Consider the following 19,622-nt stretch of genomic DNA (forward strand, 5'->3'; position numbering starts at 1 on the left):
TCATTTCACTGTCTTTGTTTATATTTCTTTCTTTCTCGTTTTTTGACAAAATCTTCTCTTCGTGAGATACGTCTCCAACTTTGGTAGCTCCTTTATTAATAGGAGGTATATAGAACTCTTCCAAGTAATTCTCTTCTAATGCTGTAACATCTTGTTGTTCTATAACCTCCATCTCTGTCTGTTCCGATTCTGTCACCGTTTCATGATTAATTTCTAATTTCCCTTGCTGTTCTAATTGTTTCTTCTCAAATTCTAACAACTCTAAGCTACTTATTTCCTGCTGTTGCTGCAAACAATCAAATTCATCTCTAGTTATTTCTCTATCTGTAGGCGGTATATCGACCCCTCCTGTGCTGTTATTACATACAACTAGTTTTTCAAATGTATTGCTTTCAATGATCTGTCCTGTGTCCCTTTGAACATCATTTGATATATTCGGTGTTTTAGATTTCTTCGATACCATCTTACTATGCTTCGCTTTCGCTTCGAGTTGATGTTCTAAATGGTCTAAGTCAGTTTTGGTGAACGGTTTCAAGTTGGCGCTGCCTACCTCTATTAGACGAACATTACCGGATATCCTGTCTCTGGCCAGTATCAGGATCTTGCCAGAGTCTTCCTTTTCCTCATTACCGGCGTAGACGAGCTCAGAAGTCTCCATCACTATCGTTCTAGACTTATTCTTGTCTTGTAACACGGCACAGTTTGTTTCAAAGTCTTTCTTCGGACATCCATTTTGGAAATACAATAATGTGGGATAAATCGGCCCTTTAGTGCACACCGAGTTCACTGTGAGCTCCGACATAGCTTCATTTAGGAATATGAAATGAAAATGAAAGGTTAAATACAAAGATTCTCACACGCGAATTAAGGTTATGTTATTAACTTATAAAACTTCTTCTTCTTCTTCTTCTTCTTTTAAAATTATGGCTTCAGCCCAGTGGGACTATTTCGCCAGTATCAAGGTATTGAGAGGTTTACAAACGACAGAAATTGTACGGTTGTACAAGACAGTGTACGGTGATTTGTTAGCTCTTGTAAATCGATAGCTAGTCTTTACAAGAAGCACGTGGACTACCGGCCGTTGACTCCAAGATGGTGGTTAAACGCGCTTCAAAATTAATTCTCCATTCACTGCACACTACCACATTAGTTTACTGTATAATAAGCTATCGATATTACACTTTAAACAATATTAATAAGCAAAAAACAAAGTAATTAATCACGATGCTAACTATCAAGATGGCGCTCGAACCGGAAGTCCAAACTTATAAAACTATCTCATGAGCAGTTTGTATTGTCAGTGTCACACTTTACTGTCACTTCACTAGGATAGGGGTACGTTCCAATACTGGATATATTGACATTTTGTGCATTGCATGTGCAATGAGGGCTATCGCGTATGAATTCGCCGCTAGGGGCGCTAGTGTAGATGGTGGTCTTTTCCATAGTTCGAAATGTCAAATGTCATTTGTCACTTCAATGACTGACAGCTGTTCTATAGTCTTTTGGACCACCATCAACAGAGGCGCCAACTGGTGAGCAAAAAAACGATAGCCCTCATTACAAAATCTTGTTATAGTTTGTCAAAGGACTGTCTCATTTCAAACATGACAGAGAGAATCATACTAATTTAAGGAAATGTTCGCTATACCCTTTTAGGGTCCATGAGACACACCTATTTTGTAATAACTTGTTTTTTACCATGGTGCAATAAATGATTATGATTACTATCTTTGTCTTACACTAGTACTAGCACCCAAAAGAAAAGGATGAGTATAGTTTTTTTTTGTTCTTATTTACTGACAATTTGGTTTGACCAACTATACTTAAAATCTTGTTAAAAATCCCGTGTTTGAAATATCCGATCGTTTGGAACATACCTTTGCTTTGTGTCTTTGGCAAATCTTTGGATTCTTTGGGTACATCACTAAGCTTGGCTAATGGCTAGGCTAGGCTAGCTGTCACCGACGTCACCGTTGGAGTCGAGATTAGGTTCTAGTGGATTTTATTTTACAGATATTTCTGATATTTATACTTTATACCCAAAACTGATTAATATAAGCTGACCAAAGCGCGTATTTATGCGTGTGATCTGCTCCCGTTACAATACAGCCATCTGTATTTCTGTTTTAAATGTATATTCTACTTTGAAAGGGACAATAGAAGTTACCCAAACGGATTATAAATGTTACATTCAGTAAGTTTATATATTATGTTAACTAATATACTTTACACTATCGTGAAATCAGGAAGGTTTTCACCGAAGCAAGATAATATGGAGCTGTTACGTAGGTGACCACAAAGACTGTTCAATAATCAACTCTCTTGTAACTTATACTCGTCCTTGTAATTGTGGCTCGTCTTTGTAATTAGAATGTTTGGTACTTGAAAATATACTTTAAAGCGAGGTTTAGACTAGCAAGAACTTGCATGCAATTTTCATTACATTGCGGTATCTGATCAAACTTTTGAATGCAGTTTACCTTAGTAGTCAGCAATGTAACGTAAATTGCAAGCAAGTTCTTGCTAGTCTAAACCTCGCTTTATAATTTAATATAAACTTTTAATATTTCTTGAGATCAGACACATCCTTAGTAAAATGTACAACCTTTTTTTGCAACATACATCTTAAAGCTTGCGCGTTTTGAACACATAAAAAATAATTCGTAATGAATTTCGTAATTTTTAGGGTTCGTACCTCAAAAGGAAAAAACGGAACCTTTATAGGATCACTCGTGCGTCTGTCTGTCTGTCTGTCACAGCCTATTTTCTCCGAAACTACTGGACCAATTAAGTTGAAATTTAGTATATGTAATTTTGTGAACCAAAGACAAACACAACACAAGTGAATTTTAAACATGGGGCCACTTTTGGGGGATAAATGAGAAAATTAAAAAAATAAGTTTTTCAAACTATATCATGTTACATATCAAATAAAAGAGCTCATTGTGAGAATCTCAAATATATATTTTTTATAATTTTAGGATAATAGTTTAGAAGTTATTCAAGAAAATAGGCAAAAATGACCATTCCCCCCTTTATCTCCGAAACTACTGGGTCTAAAATTTTGAAAAAAATACACAAAATTGTTCTTTACCTATAGATTATCAGTCAAGCGTGAGTCGGACTTAGTTACTTAGTTTTTGATCCGATATGTTTCATATAAAAAATACATTGTTTAAATTGTGTAATGTACGGAACCCTTGGAATGCGTGTCCAACTCGCACTTGTTTTCTTTTTTATTGATTATTTTTATTGTTTTATGTCTTAATTTGAGAATGTCCTTATTTCCTTCATCAATTCACTTTGTAATTTGATATTGCATTTCTCTCCACTATAAGATATCTAATTATGCAACACAACACAATGTAATAATAAACCACAAAGTTATAGAATTTGTATATAATTTCTTATGCACTGCCCAGCAGGAGGATATGTGAAACATACTAGCCATACTGTTATATGGGCCTCACTTAAGTCACTTATCACTTATGTGAACCCTCAAAGATCTGGTGATCGCTGTAATGTTGTCTTTGACTGAAGAAAACTACTTTAATACTCAAAAAATGTTCCACAATTAAGAGTGTCTTCAAAATGACATGCTCATTTTTTAATGCTTAATGCCATTAGCATTATATTATCAGTTGTTTATCGAAATAATATGCTAAAACATAAATTAGATACAATAAGTAATTTAACTTGTGATGTGATGTGTGAAAGTATTAGCATAAATTTTTTGCAGATGATAATCTTCAGAAACCCTGGTAATTTGTCAATAGCCAGTTGTTTTGCCCATCTGAATTAGCTAGGTCCTACTGTATAGGAATATAAAGTAATATTAAAGATTTGGGGTGTATAATATAACACACTGAATGTCCATCCATAAAAAAAGTTTGATGAGTGACTACATTGTTGTAAGCAATGAGGGCTATCGCGTATGAATTCGCCGCTAGGGGCGCTAGTGTAGATGGTGGTCTTTTCCATAGTTCGAAATGTCAAATGTCATTTGTCACTTCAATGACTGACAGCTGTTCTATAGTCTTTTGGACCACCATCAACAGAGGCGCCAACTGGTGAGCAAAAAAACGATAGCCCTCATTAATTATAAATCATTAAAAGTAGCCTTATAGATCACTGTCGGGGTGGGAGTGGGAGTGGGATATCCAAAATGCTATGTTGTTACATTTTGATATAATTATGCAAATACTATTGTATAAGACATATTATAATTTTCAGATGTACCTTGTAAGAAACATTGCAACATCATGTTCATCACTGCAACCAAGACTGATTACTAATAAAACAATGTGCTTATACATGAAAGACAAAAGGCAGCTACTTTAATGGTAAAACTTTTAAAATGGCAGAATATGTCTGCGATTACTGCACCCGTACCTTCACCAGAAAATACAACCTTGAAACACATATAGAGAACTGCCACGTTAACTCCACATGCTACTGCGAGATCTGCGACACGAGGTTCGGAAGCCCGGCCGGCCTCCAGCTCCACTTCAGCCGAGGACACAATCGCTTCCTACAGCCTTACCCCGAATGCGACATCTGCGGACGAATCTTCACTAGAAAACAAAATGTTGTCTCACACATGGTCACCGTTCACCTCCAAGGCATCGGGCCTCAGATACAGTGCCCCACTTGTGGCAAGACATTCACAACGGAAAGGAACTTAAAGAGACATGTTAACCAGTTACATAACCCCGATGTTCAATACCCAACCTGTGACTACTGCAAAAGATCCTTTAAAGGCAAACACTCCCTCTTAGCTCACATACAGGCAACTCATAACATTTTAAAAGGAATTATCAAATGTCATCTATGTGAAAAAGTTTACACAAATAATAGAAATCTGAAGCGACATATAGAAATGTATCATGGAGAAAAAGGCGAGTTCAGATGTACGCTGTGCCCTAAAGTTTACACATCGAATCAAAGCTTGCGTCGGCACGCCAGAACCAGGCATAATACAGACCAGGAATATAAAGGGGACTATAACATGGAACAAGACACTGCAGATTATTATAACTATGACTTTAAAGTGCAGCTTCAAGAATTCAATTGCGAATATTGCGAACAATTTTTTGAAGACGAACCTACTTTACGCCGGCATGTCAAATCTGATCATGCTTTTAAACTGTTCTATGAGTACTGCAGAAATTCCTTGCTAAAACAGATGGGGAAGAGTGAGAAAGAAAGCTTTTATAATTGCGAGAATTGTAATAGTGTGTTTAACTCTGTCTATGAACTTAAAGACCACATGAGAACCAGTCATGATAGAGAATATTCGCTATCAACCTGTAATGTTTGCTTCTCAAAGTTTTACAGCAAAGAAACCATGTTTGAGCACAAAAAGGTTTGCCTGCCACCGCCTAATGTAAACAACTGCAACTATTGCGACAAATTATTTACAGATATCTCAAGTCTAGAGTTTCATATCAGGATTTTTCATCCCCAAGCCCAAATAGCTGACAATGATGTGTCTTCTACCAACCCGGAAGATACTGAGGCTGGTTTTAAATGTCCTCACTGCGATAGGATGTATTACAGTGACCGCTCTTTAAAGCACCATATGAAACTCAAACATACTACTGATGAAGTTGTAGCTTGCGGATTATGTGGAAAAATCTGTAATAACAAATATTATTTGGCATCCCACATCAAAATTGTACACAACAATGACTCCTGGTCCAAATGTGACTATTGTGAGAAACAATTTAAATCTAAAAGGAATATTCGTCGCCACATTGAGTATACACATTTAGGCATGCAGCGCTACAAATGCATCGAATGTGAGACGCTTTTTAAAGAGAAACGGAGCCTCAGAAAGCATGTTCGGACTAAGCATCCCAATTCTACAGTATTCCCGCAGTGTCATATCTGTTACAGGCGCTTCGAATCCGCAAAATCCTGTAAGATTCATCTCAAGCTACTTCACTCCTTCAACATGAACACATACCCCTGCGATCGTTGCTCTGTATCCTTCAGTTCCAATGAAGCGTTATCAATCCATCTCCAGACGAAACACTTAGCTAAAGACCAGATCTTCAAATGCGAACCATGTAACCTAGTCTTCGCGGGACAGGAAAAATTTGAACAACACAAAGAAATATTTCACGTAATACCGAACGTAACGCAAAAGATTTTACCCTGCTGCATATTATGTATGAAGGATTTCAGTACACGAAAAACTTTAAAGCGGCATATTAAGAAGTTCCATAACGATTTTGATGCAGAAGAACTAGCAACATATGGCTCTAAGAAACGCATGTTCAATATAGAATGTGAGGAATGTATACAGAATTTCAACAACGATTTTTACTTAGATATATATCAGAAACTTAAGCATTTGAAAGATTCTATTGTTTTTAAGTGCGAGAGCTGTTCATCATCTTATAACTGCTTGGAATATTCTATACAGAGGCATAAGACGACTAATATGGCCGCATGTAAGGGTAAGATGATTTTAAGTGAGTTGTGTACTGCGGTGATGAGCGACGAGGCGTCTAATAGTGCTCGGGTGGAGTCGGTGGAAGCAGAGAGCACTACAGGAGATATAAATATAAAGGAAGAGCCTATGGAGGTAGAAGATATTGTAAAGACTGAACCTATGTCGCCATGAATATAAAATACATTATTATAATCAGGGCAAACGCAACCAAGTTTAATTTTTAGGATTCCGTACCCAAAGGGGAAAAACGGGACCCTATTACTAAGACTCCGCTGTCCGTCGGTCTGTCTGTCACCAGGCTGTATCTCATGAACCGTGATAGCTATACAGTTGAAATTTTCACAGATGATTTATTTCTGTTGCCGCTATAACAACAAATACTAAAAAGTACGGAACCCTCGGTGCGCGAGTCCGACTCGCAATTGGCCGGTTTTTTTATTTTATTGTATTTTAATTTTAACTCTTATTTCTACCTTATTGTTCTATGGACTTTTGTCTGAATTAAATTAAAAAAAAATTATTTTATTTGAGTAGAGGTAAGAATTTTTATGCTTACATAAACCAACATTGCATAAAAATATGTAACAAAGTTATATTGACTGTATCTCAAAAACCTAGTTACTTAAGGCAATAATTATAGTAATCATATTACATAAATTAAGTTGGAATATATGTAAGATCAACATATTTTTGTTTACATTTCATATTTTTAATTTCATATATTCTCATTTTCATCTTACAATCAGAGACGAGTTAAGAATAAAGTCATGTAAGTTGTAAAGTCTACATAAACCCGCTTTCTTTGCGATAGAAGATCGAGGGTTTTCTGAATGTTTAAGAGTTTTTAACACCTTCCTGAATTTAGTAACTGTCGAGCGATACGGCGATACGTAGAAGTGATATGGTTATATCTCTATCGTATCTCACGTAATGCGGCGTCCCTTTTTTATGCAGATCCTTTTTTTCTTAGAAGTCTTTATTATTTACACGTCTTTGTAAAATGTAAGTAAGTATTAGGGTACCATAAGTATTATAATTTTGTATGTGTAGTATTTAAGAAGGCAGGTACAATTACGTCTATAGATATACAAACATCAGACACCGTGGGCGCTAATAACCCTACCGATTTTAAGAGTCGCACGAACCCGCCGCTCTTATACAATGGGGTTGACCGGTGGAAGTATTTTACAGATGGCACCAGCATAGGTTTTACCTGTCAATCCTACGAATAGTAACGTAATGTCATTCTTGTTTTTATTGGAATGGGGTTGGCCGGTCGAAACAATTAGCAGATGGCGCCAGCATAGCTTGCCCTGTCAATCCCTAGAATTGTGTCGAATTTTTGTTTTTTTAATGCCCTGGATGCCAGCCCTTTAAGCCAAATCTCATAGAAAAAGGGGCAAGCTATGATGGCGCCATCTCTGCAAACCTTTGACAGTTGCCAACCCCATTTTATGGCCCTTAGGCCAAATCTCATGGAACAAAACTAGAGACAGCTAAAACCTATGCTGGCGCCATTTATACAAACCTTTGGCAGGTGCCAACCCTATTATATGAAACTTGGTAATGATGGCTACCGTTTTTGGGCTTACCAGTTGGCGCCACTGTAGATGTAGGTCCAGAAAAACAGATCTCAAAATTCTTCTATTATTTTTATAAAATCAATACGTTCTAATATACACAAAGGTATTTAAACGTCTAAATGTGCCATTTTTTCAATCCGTTTAATTTTGCATATATTTTAGTTGGCACTTTTTTTAAACCACTAACCTTTATTGAGCTATAACTATTGGTTACCATGATTAATCAAAGATAGACAAAGATTTACCACAATTATGAATAAGGAGTAAAAATTTCAGATAAAAAAACTTGAAACCCCCAAACTTCTATGCATTTGACATTTTTAGACCTACATGTACACTAGCGCCCCTAGCGGCGAAATTAAACGCGGTAGCCCTCATTGGCATGCACATTTACGTAACATATATCTATGTCTGGTACAGTCGCCATCAGATATTGGAGCGGCTAAGAGTAAGGTGCTCACAAATATCTGAACAGGCTTTGGAGCGCGGGTACAGTTTTTTTTTATATTATAGGGACATCCTTACACAAATTGTCCCACGGTAAGCTCAAGAAGGCTTGTGTTGTGGACTCAGACAACGATATATATATAATATACAAATACTTAAATACCTAGAAAACGTCCATGACTCGGGAACAAATATTTGTGCTCATCACACAAATAAATGCCTGTACCGGGATTTGAACCCAGGACCATCGGCTTCATAGGCAGGGTTACTATCCACTAGACCAGACCGGTCGTCAGATTGGTGACAACTTGGCCGCTCCGATATCTGATGGCGACTGATTGTAATACAAAGAAAATAGTGAGTAGAAACTGTAATAGATGTCATATATTAAAGAAAAAGTGACAAAGCCCTCCAGTGGTGAAGGCCGGATTCGAACCGGCGTCTTTAGCTATCGCGGCTAACGCCATGAACCCCTAGGCCACCCCGCCACGGCGGTGCTGGTAGTGAGTAGAAGTTTTGTATGTTATTACTGCTACTCGTCTAATTTCTTCGTATTACACTTTCTAGCAACAAAAATTAGTACCAGACAAAGGGTCCCCAGCAAACTCGGTTCTCCATACAAACGTAGTTCCGCTCTCATTCTAAAACGACTAGCTAGTTTGTTCTGAAACTTTGTATTTACAGTAGGATAAGGTATATCTATGTCTGTAATTAGTTTATGTAGCTTCAGATACCATAGTTAAAAAAATACAGCGAATCTAAGTTCTTCATACCAAAGATAGATATAACTCCGTAATAGATGGATACAGTCTAAGGAAAAAACGTGCCTCGAAAATAACGAAAATTTGATTCTCGATCAGAGGGCGCCACTAGTTTTGGCCTACTCTCGTATAGAGGGCGTTGACGGTTTCGTTTGTTATTTATAATTTTAACGCATATCAGTGAAAGAACATGGGTCAAAATCATATAAAAATAATTAATGCAAATAAAAAAATCATTTATCCATATTTAAATACATTTTAACGTATTTTTATAAATCTTCATTTTTAGTTTTAAACTATGTCGATAGATGGCAGTGAATTTACAGCGGTTACAAAATTTACTATGACAGTACCGCTCTATCTTATTATATCCTCATTGTTCATACCAAACTTGTTTTCGCTTTATTATGTTTTTTTTATAAACTGGACCTATATAAACTAATTACAGGCCTAGATATACCTCATTGACCTCATGTCATTGTAAGTGCAAAGTTCCATTACAATCAAACATGTCGTTTTAAAATGAGAACAAAACTCCGTTTGTATGGAAGGGTGAAATTCGGCCGAGCTTGCCGGGGACTCTTAAATGTTCATGTTATTTTAAAATCAGGTGATCGGAGTTTAAACAAATATGTAAGAAAAATAAAACAATGTAAACAAAATATTTCATTTGATTTCATATCTCCTTAAAAAAGTAATACACTAATACACATGCACCAGCATTTTGATTTATTCCTATATTAACAAGGGTGTACATTACAACATATTTGTCCACTGGGTCTGATTGTCTGTGTATACACCCAAGGCCAAATATTACATTTAAAAAAATAAGAATAAATCCTTATGCACAAAAATGCCTTACATAAGTTTGGAAAATCAAACATAGCTAAGAAGCAAGAAAACCCGCTGTCACCAGGCGTGGCTCACTCCGCGATTTCGTCGCGGCGCTACAAGTACATGCGGCCCACACCAATTTTGGTGTCTAGCCATAGTTGCCGCGCACTGCTACGGAACGGACGCCTGCTCGCGCTTGCGCCACCTAGCGGTCATATCTGTCGTAATAGACGCGTTTTGTTAGGAAGTGAACCTCTGTACTAGTAGTATTATTTATTCTGTGCTTTCACGTAAAAAAACCGCGTCAAAATCGGTCCATCCATATGAGAGCTATGATGCCACAGACAGACATTGGCATCAAACATGTATCACCCCTCTTTTTGCGTTGGGGTATAAAAATGTGGATTAGTTTATCAAATAATTAAAACTTTGTACTTTTCCTTCTTATGAAAGAAGTTTTTGGAGCTAAGGGCAATTTCAATTGCACCATCTTACCCCCTTCGGTATGTACCATGTATGCTCCGATAAGACGGATCTTATTGATGCAAGGCTGAGTCCTAGGCGACATCTTTACCGCTGCGCATAAAGGCTCAAGTTCAACCTTAAAATTATGTAATATCAACACAAATACCATTATGTGACATGTGAGCTTATCTTTCATGTGTGTCGGTCTAGTTCTCACCTTATTTGAAGCATTAGTAAATTCCGTAAAGTTTTTCAATGCAACGTTATTTAATGTGTTTGAAAAATTGCATATTCTAAAGTTTTTCTTTTTTATTTCCATGCAACCGACCTGTATAAATTTCAGCAGCTCACTAGTGTAAACTGCCAGCACCGTTAACTCGTGAGACAACGTCCGCCCTTTAACTAATGCCTTTATATACGGATGGTAATATTCTTCATACTTTTCTTGCTTTAATTCTGTGTAAATATTCTCATATTCTTCTTCAGACATAATTTTCTCTACAGGATATACATCTTCAACTTTAGTAGCGTCTCTGTCTATAGGTGGTACGTAGAAATCTTCAGAATCGTTCTTATTATACTTAGATAGGTCTAGTTGGTCAACAGTAATATTCGCAGTTACATTTTCCATTTGTTTTGTAACAGTTTGTACATTCACTTTTAATTTCTCCCGCTGTTCCATTTGCTTCTTTTGTTTTTTAGATCCGAACTTCCTACTCAGCTCTAACCTGCTGGTTTCCTGTTGCGATGCATTCAAGTCGACTTTACGATATGGTATGAGCTCAGCGCAGCCCACCTCTATAAGGCGTACTTTACCGGTTTTCCTGTCTCTTGCTAGTATCAGGGTCTTACCCAAATCTTCGTTTTCCTCTTTACCATAGTAAACAAGCTCATCAAGCTCAGTAGCTATCGTTTTAGTACCATTCTCTTGTATGATTGAGCATTTACTTTCGAAGTCTTCGTTCGGGTAACCGTTTTGAAAGTTTATTAACATTGGATAGATCGGCCCCTTCGTAGAAACCGAATCTATTGTTAATTCCGTCATTGTTTAAGCGACCCACCAGCACTGCTTAAAATTACAACACAACGTTTTGGTTTCACGTGCAATTTTAACTTTTAGGTTATAAAACTTATAAACAACCTATCTGTCACAGTGCTGTCAAATGTGGCAAAAAACAAAGGTACGTTCAGAAACAAACGGATATTATCAAGTATTTGCACACGGAGCTAGTATAGTTTGTCAAATAGACCTGTACCGCTGGCTATATTTTGACCCCTAGGTTATAAAAATATTAAAGTCAATTCTGTTTTCGCTTATGAATACTTTGTTAAGATGTAAATCTTACATTTTGTTTTGTGTCATATATATAATTTGCTTTTCTAGTAATTTGTTATTTTGTGGTAATTATTTTTTATTTTGAATTATTTTGGAGAAAAAAATATTCGAGAGAAAACATGTAACTGTGTTGCATTTAGGATAGTGTTTTTAGTGTGAAAACATAATTTGTGTCAATTACGTCCACTGCAATCTGATACTATGTCATAATATTCTAAATGACACAAAAAAAATTAGAGTTAAAAAAAATTACTTAGGTCGAATTTAATCGTTTAAATAGGTCCATTAAATGATTTTGTGTCTTATTAAGGCATAGCTTCATAAGATATTTGATGATTTTGTTGTAACAGGCTGTCACCGTTACAAAAGAATATTAAAGATATTAGAGTTTACATCTTATTAATTTGAAATGCGGGATAAATAAGATGTATGAATTTGTGTCACTTGCATCCACTGCATAAACAAATATTACAAAAATATTATTTGCGTTCAAACGAAGCTAGCGGGCGGTCTGAATGGGCAACGGAGGCCGTGCAGGGTGGGGCCGCGGCGTGACCTTGCCGTACGCAACGCATGTTTACTTCGCCTGTGCGCCAAATTAACGCAACTTATTCAAAGAAGTTACGCAAACAACACAACAACAAGCAACAAGCAAGCAAAGAATGCGTCGAATTATCTTTTACCTATTTAAAACTTATAGATATTGTACAATGTCACCATTATGCAAAAGAACTGTAAGTACATGTTTGATTTGCAAGCGAGCTGGCAACATTGCGCAGGGAAATCTTAAAAATATCGCGTTTACGTGAACGCCACATACATTTGTGACAGTGATAGGGAAAAGGTACCACTAAAGTAAAATTTGGTTATTAATACCGTGACTTTCTTTCATTCTTTGATAAAAAAATTGCTATTTATGCAACAAGTGCGGAAATCATCTTTACGCACGTGTATCATACAATGTTTTACTATGCATTGTGCGAGTAAATAAAAAAACATATGGCAAATAAGTTTAATTATTAAAAGGAGTGTTTTAAATCGACACGAGTTGCGAATTACCTATTCGCACGTGTATCGTACGTTTTACAGTACATATGGCCCTTTAAACTTTCGACATATGCACGGTAAGTGCTCTTTTCCGCATTAGTGCGAGAAAGTAGCACCATATGTACTGTAAAAAAAAAATTGAAAACAAAAAGCACTAGTGCGGAAAAGCAGTACTTTCCGCACGATATGGCTCCGTAGGAAACGCACTTTTCGAGCACATGCATTGTAAAAAAAATATAGGACTGTATCTCCTAAATCATGCGTCGTAGCGCAAAAATAATAAAATTTTCGTTCCCCTTTATGTAACCCAAAAGTAATACATGAAAAATACAATGAAAAAAAAGAAACAAAATCTTTATAGGGCTGTATTAGCTGTATCTCCTAAATCGTGCATCGTAGCGCAAAAATAATCAAATTTTCGCTCCCCTTTAAGAAGCCCCTAATTAAGATTTAAAAACGCAAAAAAGAAAAAAAGAGGAAAAAATCTTTATAGGGCTGTATCTCCTAAACCGTGCGTCGTAGCGCAAAAATAAACGTTTCGGTCCCGTTTATGTAACCATTAATTTATATGTAAAAAAAACGCAATAAAAAAAACAAAAAAAAACTTTATAGGGCTGTATCTCCTAAACCGTCGTAGCGCAAAAATAATCAAATTTTCGTTCCCCTTTATGGAACCCCAAACTAATATACAAAAAACACAATGAAAAAAAAAACAAAAAAAAAACTTTATAGGGCTGCATCTCCTAAATCGTGCATCGTAGCGCAAAAATAATCAATTTTTCGTTCCCCTTTAAGAAACCCTTTATTAATACTTAAAAAAAAAAACATAAAAAAAAACAGGAAACAATCTTTATAGAGCTATATCTCCTAAACCGTGCGTAAAAATAACAAAATTTTCGTTCCACTATACGGAACCCCAAAGTAATATACAAAAAACACAATGAAAAAAAAACAAAAAAAAAATCTTTATAGGGCTGCATCTCCTAAACCGTGCATCGTAGCACAAAAATAATCAAATTTTCGTTCCCCTTTATGAAACCCCAAAGTAATATACAAAAAACACAATGTAAAAAAGAAAAAAAAAAAAAAAACTTTATAGGGCTGTATCTCTTAAACCATGCGTCGTAGCGCAAAAATAATTTAAAAAACCCCTTTAAGAAACCCGTAATTAATACTTTAAATAAAAAAACAAAAAAAAAACCAGGAAAAAAAACTTTATAGAGCTGTATCTCCTAAACCGTGCGTGGTACCGCAAAAACAATAAAATTTTCGTTCCCCTTTATGCAACCCATAATTTATATTAAAAAAAAACGCAAAATTTAAAAAAAAAAATCTTTATAGGGCTGTATCTCCTAAACCATGCGTCGTAGCGCAAAAATAATAAAATTTTCGTTCCCCTTTATGAAGCCCTAAAATAATATACAAAAACACAAGAAAAAAAAAGAAAAAAATAATAACAAAAAAACTTTATAGGGCTGTATCTCCTAAACCGTGCATCGTAGCGCAAAAATAATCAATATCCGTTCCCCTTTAAGAAGCCCCTAATTAAGATTTAAAAACGCAAAAAAAAAAAATAACAAAAAAACTTTATAGGGCTGTATCTCCTAAACCGTGCGTCGTAACGCAAAAATAATAAAATTTTCGTTCCCTTTTATGAAACCCCAAACCCCAAAAAGCGCAATGACAAAAAAAAAGAAAAAAAAAACAACAATAAACCGTGCATTGTAGCGAAAAATAATCAAATTTTCGTTCCCCTTAAGAAGCCCTTAATTAAGATTTAAAAACGTAAAAAAGAAAAAGAAAAAAATCTATATAGGGCTGTATCTCCTAAACCGTGCGTCGTAGCGCAAAAATAATCAACTTTTCGGTCCCCTTTATGTAACCATTAATTTATACAAAAAAACGCAAAAAAAAAGAGATTTTTTTTTATAGGGCTTGATCTCCTAAACCATGCGTCGTAGCGCAAAAATAATTAAATTTTCGTTCCCCTTTATGAAACCCCAAAGTAATATATAAAAAACACAATGTAAAAAAGAAAAAAAGAAAAAAAAAAACTATAGGGCTGTATCTCCTAAACCGTGCGTCGTAGCGCAAAAATAATCAAATTTTCTTTTCTCTTTATTCAACCCTTAATTTATATTTAAAAAAAAAATGCTTTCACTAAACTGCTGTAACTCGGAAACTTAGAATCCACAAAGGGGACTTTACTAAATTATGACACATATTAAAGCCTGACCAGTAATATATGATCATTGTCAAGAGGGCGCTGTTCATTCTCATGTATAGGGTGACAGTTCAGTATAGTATGAAAAAATATTGTATTTAATGAACATCATCATCATTGTAATTAATGTTGCTTGCCACGCTTAAACATAACAAAAATCACAATAAATTGCGTCTTAAAATAAACTTAAAAAGTCTACTAAAAATCGAAACAAAAGTAATTTTTAAGTCGCTGATGTGACATTCTCAATCAAAAGGTAGGTACCACTTTGTCGTTTACCATAAAGACGAAATTTGATTATATCTTTATACAAATAACCTGTCAGAGAAAGTGGTACCTTTTGATTAGGAACGTCACAAATGTTGGTCAGTATGAGGAGTGCAGCCTACAGTTTATTTTTAATTATATTTATATACCTACTACGGTAAGATTGATAAGACAATGTAATTATGCCTCCGAATGAAATAAATACACTGTATCGCAAAACTAAGTGGCAAGACAGCTCATAATGCCATCTCTTTCACTCTTGGTTGGTCTTAACTAGGGTAAAGGAGATAGTATTAAGATCTCAGTCGCCAGCTGATATTGCGGCAAGTATAATAAGCACCCCACCCGCGTAGGTACCCTTCCCCGCACACGCCCTTCTTGCTCAATTGAGTTTTATTTTGCCAGATAGTAAAAAAACCGTGGATCAAAATGACCCAAATTATGAATGATGTCTCAATGTGGTATTATAATATTGTAGACGTAAACTTAATAATATGAATTTTTTTTTGTGGCAGATACAGGGTGTTAATTAGAAAAAAATTTTTTTTAAATAAAAGCGGTGGATGAATTTGACACAGATTTGTTTGAATAACATATAACAATGTTCTGTAAAGTACAACAGTTCACTTACCGACTCTAATATTTTTTTAGGCGTTTTAGGATCAATATTAGGTATTTATTAAATGCCATTATACCCGTGGATGAAAATGACACAAAATGCGTGTGTACGTCGGAAGCCACTTTGCCTTTACAGGGAAACAAAGAATTTCGTCTCTAATATTTTTTTTACAGAATGCTGATTGAAAAAAGAAATACCTAAATTTCTACCTAAGCAAATACCTAGGATGACACAAAATATTATTTTTAGGTTTAGTATATGGTCTGGAAACTATATATAAAAAATAAGCAACATTAATATTCTTATAACCTCAGAAGTTATTGGTACAGGTCTAATATGACACAAAACAAAATGTAAGATTTACATCTTAACAAAGTATTCATAAGCGAAAACAGAATTGACTTTAATATTTTTATAACCTAGGGGTCAAAATATAGCCAGCGGTACAGGTCTATTCAGGGGGGGGACAGTCCCTTAGAGAGCCATTTATTCGAAAAAATAGCGTCATCTTTATTACTTAACTCGGAACTGATTTTTTTTATGTGGCATCCCCGCACCCATGTTGGCAACACTGTATCTGTTATTGACTTAAAAGTAAAACAATTTTGTGACTTCCGGTTCGAACGCCATCTTGATAGTAGCCTCGTGATTAATTCCTTTGTTTTTTTGCTCATTAATATTGTTTAAAGTGTAATATCGATAGCTTTATTATACAATAATCTAATGTGGTAGTGTGCAGTGAATGGAGAATTAATCTCAAAGCTTGTTTAACCACCATTTTGGAGTCAACGGCCGGTAGTCCACGTGCTTCTCGTAAAATCCAGCTATCGGTTTTACGAGACAACTACAACAACCACCGAACAGCATTTATTTTGTTCCTACCCTTTTACGTGACATTGGCTACGGGCAACACCGCCCTCAAGTCCATCAAGAAAAGAAGAAAACAATTTTGTTTCGTGCTCCTCTTTTTATATTTCAGCCGTTTAAAATATTTTATTTCTATTACATTTGGGAAATGGCCACTGATAATGGATGCTGATAACTTGATAAGCAATAATATGTCAATGTAATAAAGGTGTCAACATAGTGTCAACTTTAAGCGTCAATTGGTGTCAATTTTTGAGTGGGCATTTTTTGCAAATTGAATGTGGGATAACACAATTGCTTATCAGCGTCCTTATGCTTGACTAAGTTTACAATGCCGCATTGTTGTGCATTTGGATGTTCGAAGAAAGGTAAATTATTTTGTCTAGAATTACTACTACTAGACATTTTCTGTTGTTACTGCGATTCGAGATGTTAAAATGGTCACGCAGATGTTACACCATTTGAATTTATTTAAAAAAATAACTTATTTCAGGTGCGGTGCTGCACGTTTTTCCAAATCCAAACAAACACCCTGATCGATTTAAAGTTTGGGTTCAGCTTATTGGGGGCAAGTTGGGCACCCCATCAGATTATGAATTTTATAAGAAAAAGAGGATTTGCGATCTTCATTTTACCGAAGAACATAGGAATCGCTTTAAGCGATTAAATGCTATAGCAGTACCGACCCTATGTCTACTTGGTAAGTTTCTATTATGTATAACGTAAAAACACAATAATAACATTTTATAACCGCCACAGTATGCCTGATTGACTGTTTTCAAGCTTAAATCACTATACTGATTGTGCTAAAGTTGTACCAAAAAATAGCAGTTAAATTTAATAAATCTAATAATAATAAATAAATAATATAGGACATTATTAAGCGAGGTTTAGACTAGCAAGAACTTGCATGCAATTTACGGGTTGGACTAAAGCAAAGGGGGCGCAGGACTTAGAAAATTTTTGATGGGGTTGGTGTTATTATGACACCTATTTTTTATGATGCTATCGTATAGAAGACGCTAAAATAAGCAAGTTTTGTAGAAAAAACTTTTTCTCTAAAATCAAAAATGGCCGAGATATTGGACCTGAAAGTTGAGCCGATTTTTAGGACAGAAAAAGTTCGATGGGTGTTGTTGTCATTATGACCCCTATTTTTTATGATACTATCGTATAGAAGACGCTAAAATAAGCATGTTTGGAATAGTAAATTTAAGTAACAGAGACAAGATAGGTGCGACGACGAGCGAAGCGAGGAGGAGTGTGTTAGGTTGACCGCGATGATCGCGATCAGACCAGAACAGACATGTTATTGTACCTACTAAAAAAATTCTTAAGTCTTTTTTTGCACCCCCTTTGCCAATTTTGAAGTCTATTATCTCGGTCATTTTTGATTTTAGAGAAAAAGTTTTTTCTATAAAACATGCTTATTTTAGCGTCTTCTATACGATAGCATCATAAAAAATAGGGGTCATAATGACAACAACACCCATCGAACTTTTTCTATGTCCTAAAAATCGGCTCAACTTTCAGGTCCAATATCTCGGCCATTTTTGATTTTAGAGAAAAAGTTTTTTCTACAAAACATGCTTATTTTAGCGTTTCGAATGAAATTTTTCTAAGTGTTTTATGATTCCTGTATAATTTTCACTTTTGGTCCTTATATTGCGCCCCCTTTGCTTTAGGCGGACCCGACCTGTCTGGCCTAGTAGGTAGACGACGACGATATATATAACATATAAACTTTTATATAAATACTTAAATACATATAAAACACCCATGACTCAGCAACAAATGTCCGAGCTCATCACACGAAAGAATGCCGTTACCTACCGGTTTAGAACCCGGGACGGGACCATCGGCTTCATAGGCAGGGTCACTACCTACTAGGCCAGACAGGTCGTCAAAAGTGAATGCGAATGACATTAAAACTTGGAACTGAACTTATGCAACAATTTTGCATATTATATGCCTTGTGTAAAGTCAGCAATGCCATTCAGGGGGGGGGGTCACTTTTTTCTGCAGATGACTCTACCAGCGCGAGCTACGCGCTACGAGCATAGCCGACAACATGAGAATCCACCACAACATCCACCTTTCAAGATGTTGCTCCTGTAACTGACATTCAGCCCACCTTTCATTCTGCTGCTTCTGCGCCAGGTAATTCACGATCCTTCCGCCATAGGTATCCTTTTTTTAGGGTTCCGTACCCAAAGGGTATTACTAAGACTCCGCTGTCCGTCTGTCCGTCCGTCTGTCTGTCTGTCACCAGGCTGTATCTCATGAACCGTGATAGCTAGACAGTTGAAATTTTCACAGATGATGTATTTCTGTTGCCGCTATAACAACAAATACTAAAAACAGAATAATATAAATATTTAAATGGGGCTCCCATACAACAAACGTGATTTTTTTGCTGTTTTTTTCCGTAATGGTATGGAACCCTTCGTGCGCGAGTCCGACTCGCACTTGGCCGGTTTTATTTACGTCAACTTAGAAGTTTGATTTTGTCCCAGCTTCAAGGGACTGTAGACCTGAGTTATACTTAGGTATATAGTTTTGATTTCTACTCTATACCTCCACGACTTCTCGAGATAAAGGATCTTTAGCGACGTGACAGCGGACGTACAGAGTCGCACCCTAAAAGGCACAATATTTATCAAATTAGCCCCCAAATATGTGGGTAGTGACTGTTTATGTCATTGCGAT

General features: G+C 35.9%; 2 protein-coding genes and 1 long non-coding RNA gene across 3 annotated transcripts in view; 2 read left to right on the plus strand and 1 right to left on the minus strand.

Moving 5' to 3' along the window:
* The first annotated feature begins 1,998 nt into the window (after positions 1–1,998).
* LOC134753322 (PR domain zinc finger protein 5-like) lies at positions 1,999–7,726 on the plus strand. Its single transcript, XM_063689181.1, has 2 exons — positions 1,999–2,197; positions 4,237–7,726. Exon 2 carries the CDS (start codon positions 4,361–4,363, stop codon positions 6,632–6,634), a length of 2,274 nt encoding a protein of 757 aa, XP_063545251.1. The 5' UTR covers positions 1,999–2,197; positions 4,237–4,360; the 3' UTR covers positions 6,635–7,726.
* A 2,403-nt stretch (positions 7,727–10,129) lies between these two features.
* Positions 10,130–11,695, minus strand: LOC134753335 (DNA-directed RNA polymerase I subunit RPA49-like). Its single transcript, XM_063689199.1, has one exon. The coding sequence runs from the start codon at positions 11,596–11,598 to the stop codon at positions 10,510–10,512; it is 1,089 nt and encodes a 362-aa protein (XP_063545269.1). The 5' UTR covers positions 11,599–11,695; the 3' UTR covers positions 10,130–10,509.
* A 5,358-nt stretch (positions 11,696–17,053) lies between these two features.
* The window catches only part of LOC134753348 (uncharacterized), an 11,223-nt gene continuing 8,654 nt past the window's right edge, over positions 17,054–19,622 (plus strand). The window contains exons 1-3 of the long non-coding RNA XR_010128819.1: positions 17,054–17,281; positions 17,407–17,613; positions 18,939–19,073. This is a non-coding gene — a long non-coding RNA (uncharacterized LOC134753348). The remainder of the gene's footprint in view (positions 17,282–17,406; positions 17,614–18,938; positions 19,074–19,622) is intronic.

Source organism: Cydia strobilella, chromosome 26, assembly GCF_947568885.1.
Source record: "Cydia strobilella chromosome 26, ilCydStro3.1, whole genome shotgun sequence".
Lineage (NCBI taxonomy): Eukaryota > Metazoa > Arthropoda > Insecta > Lepidoptera > Tortricidae > Cydia > Cydia strobilella.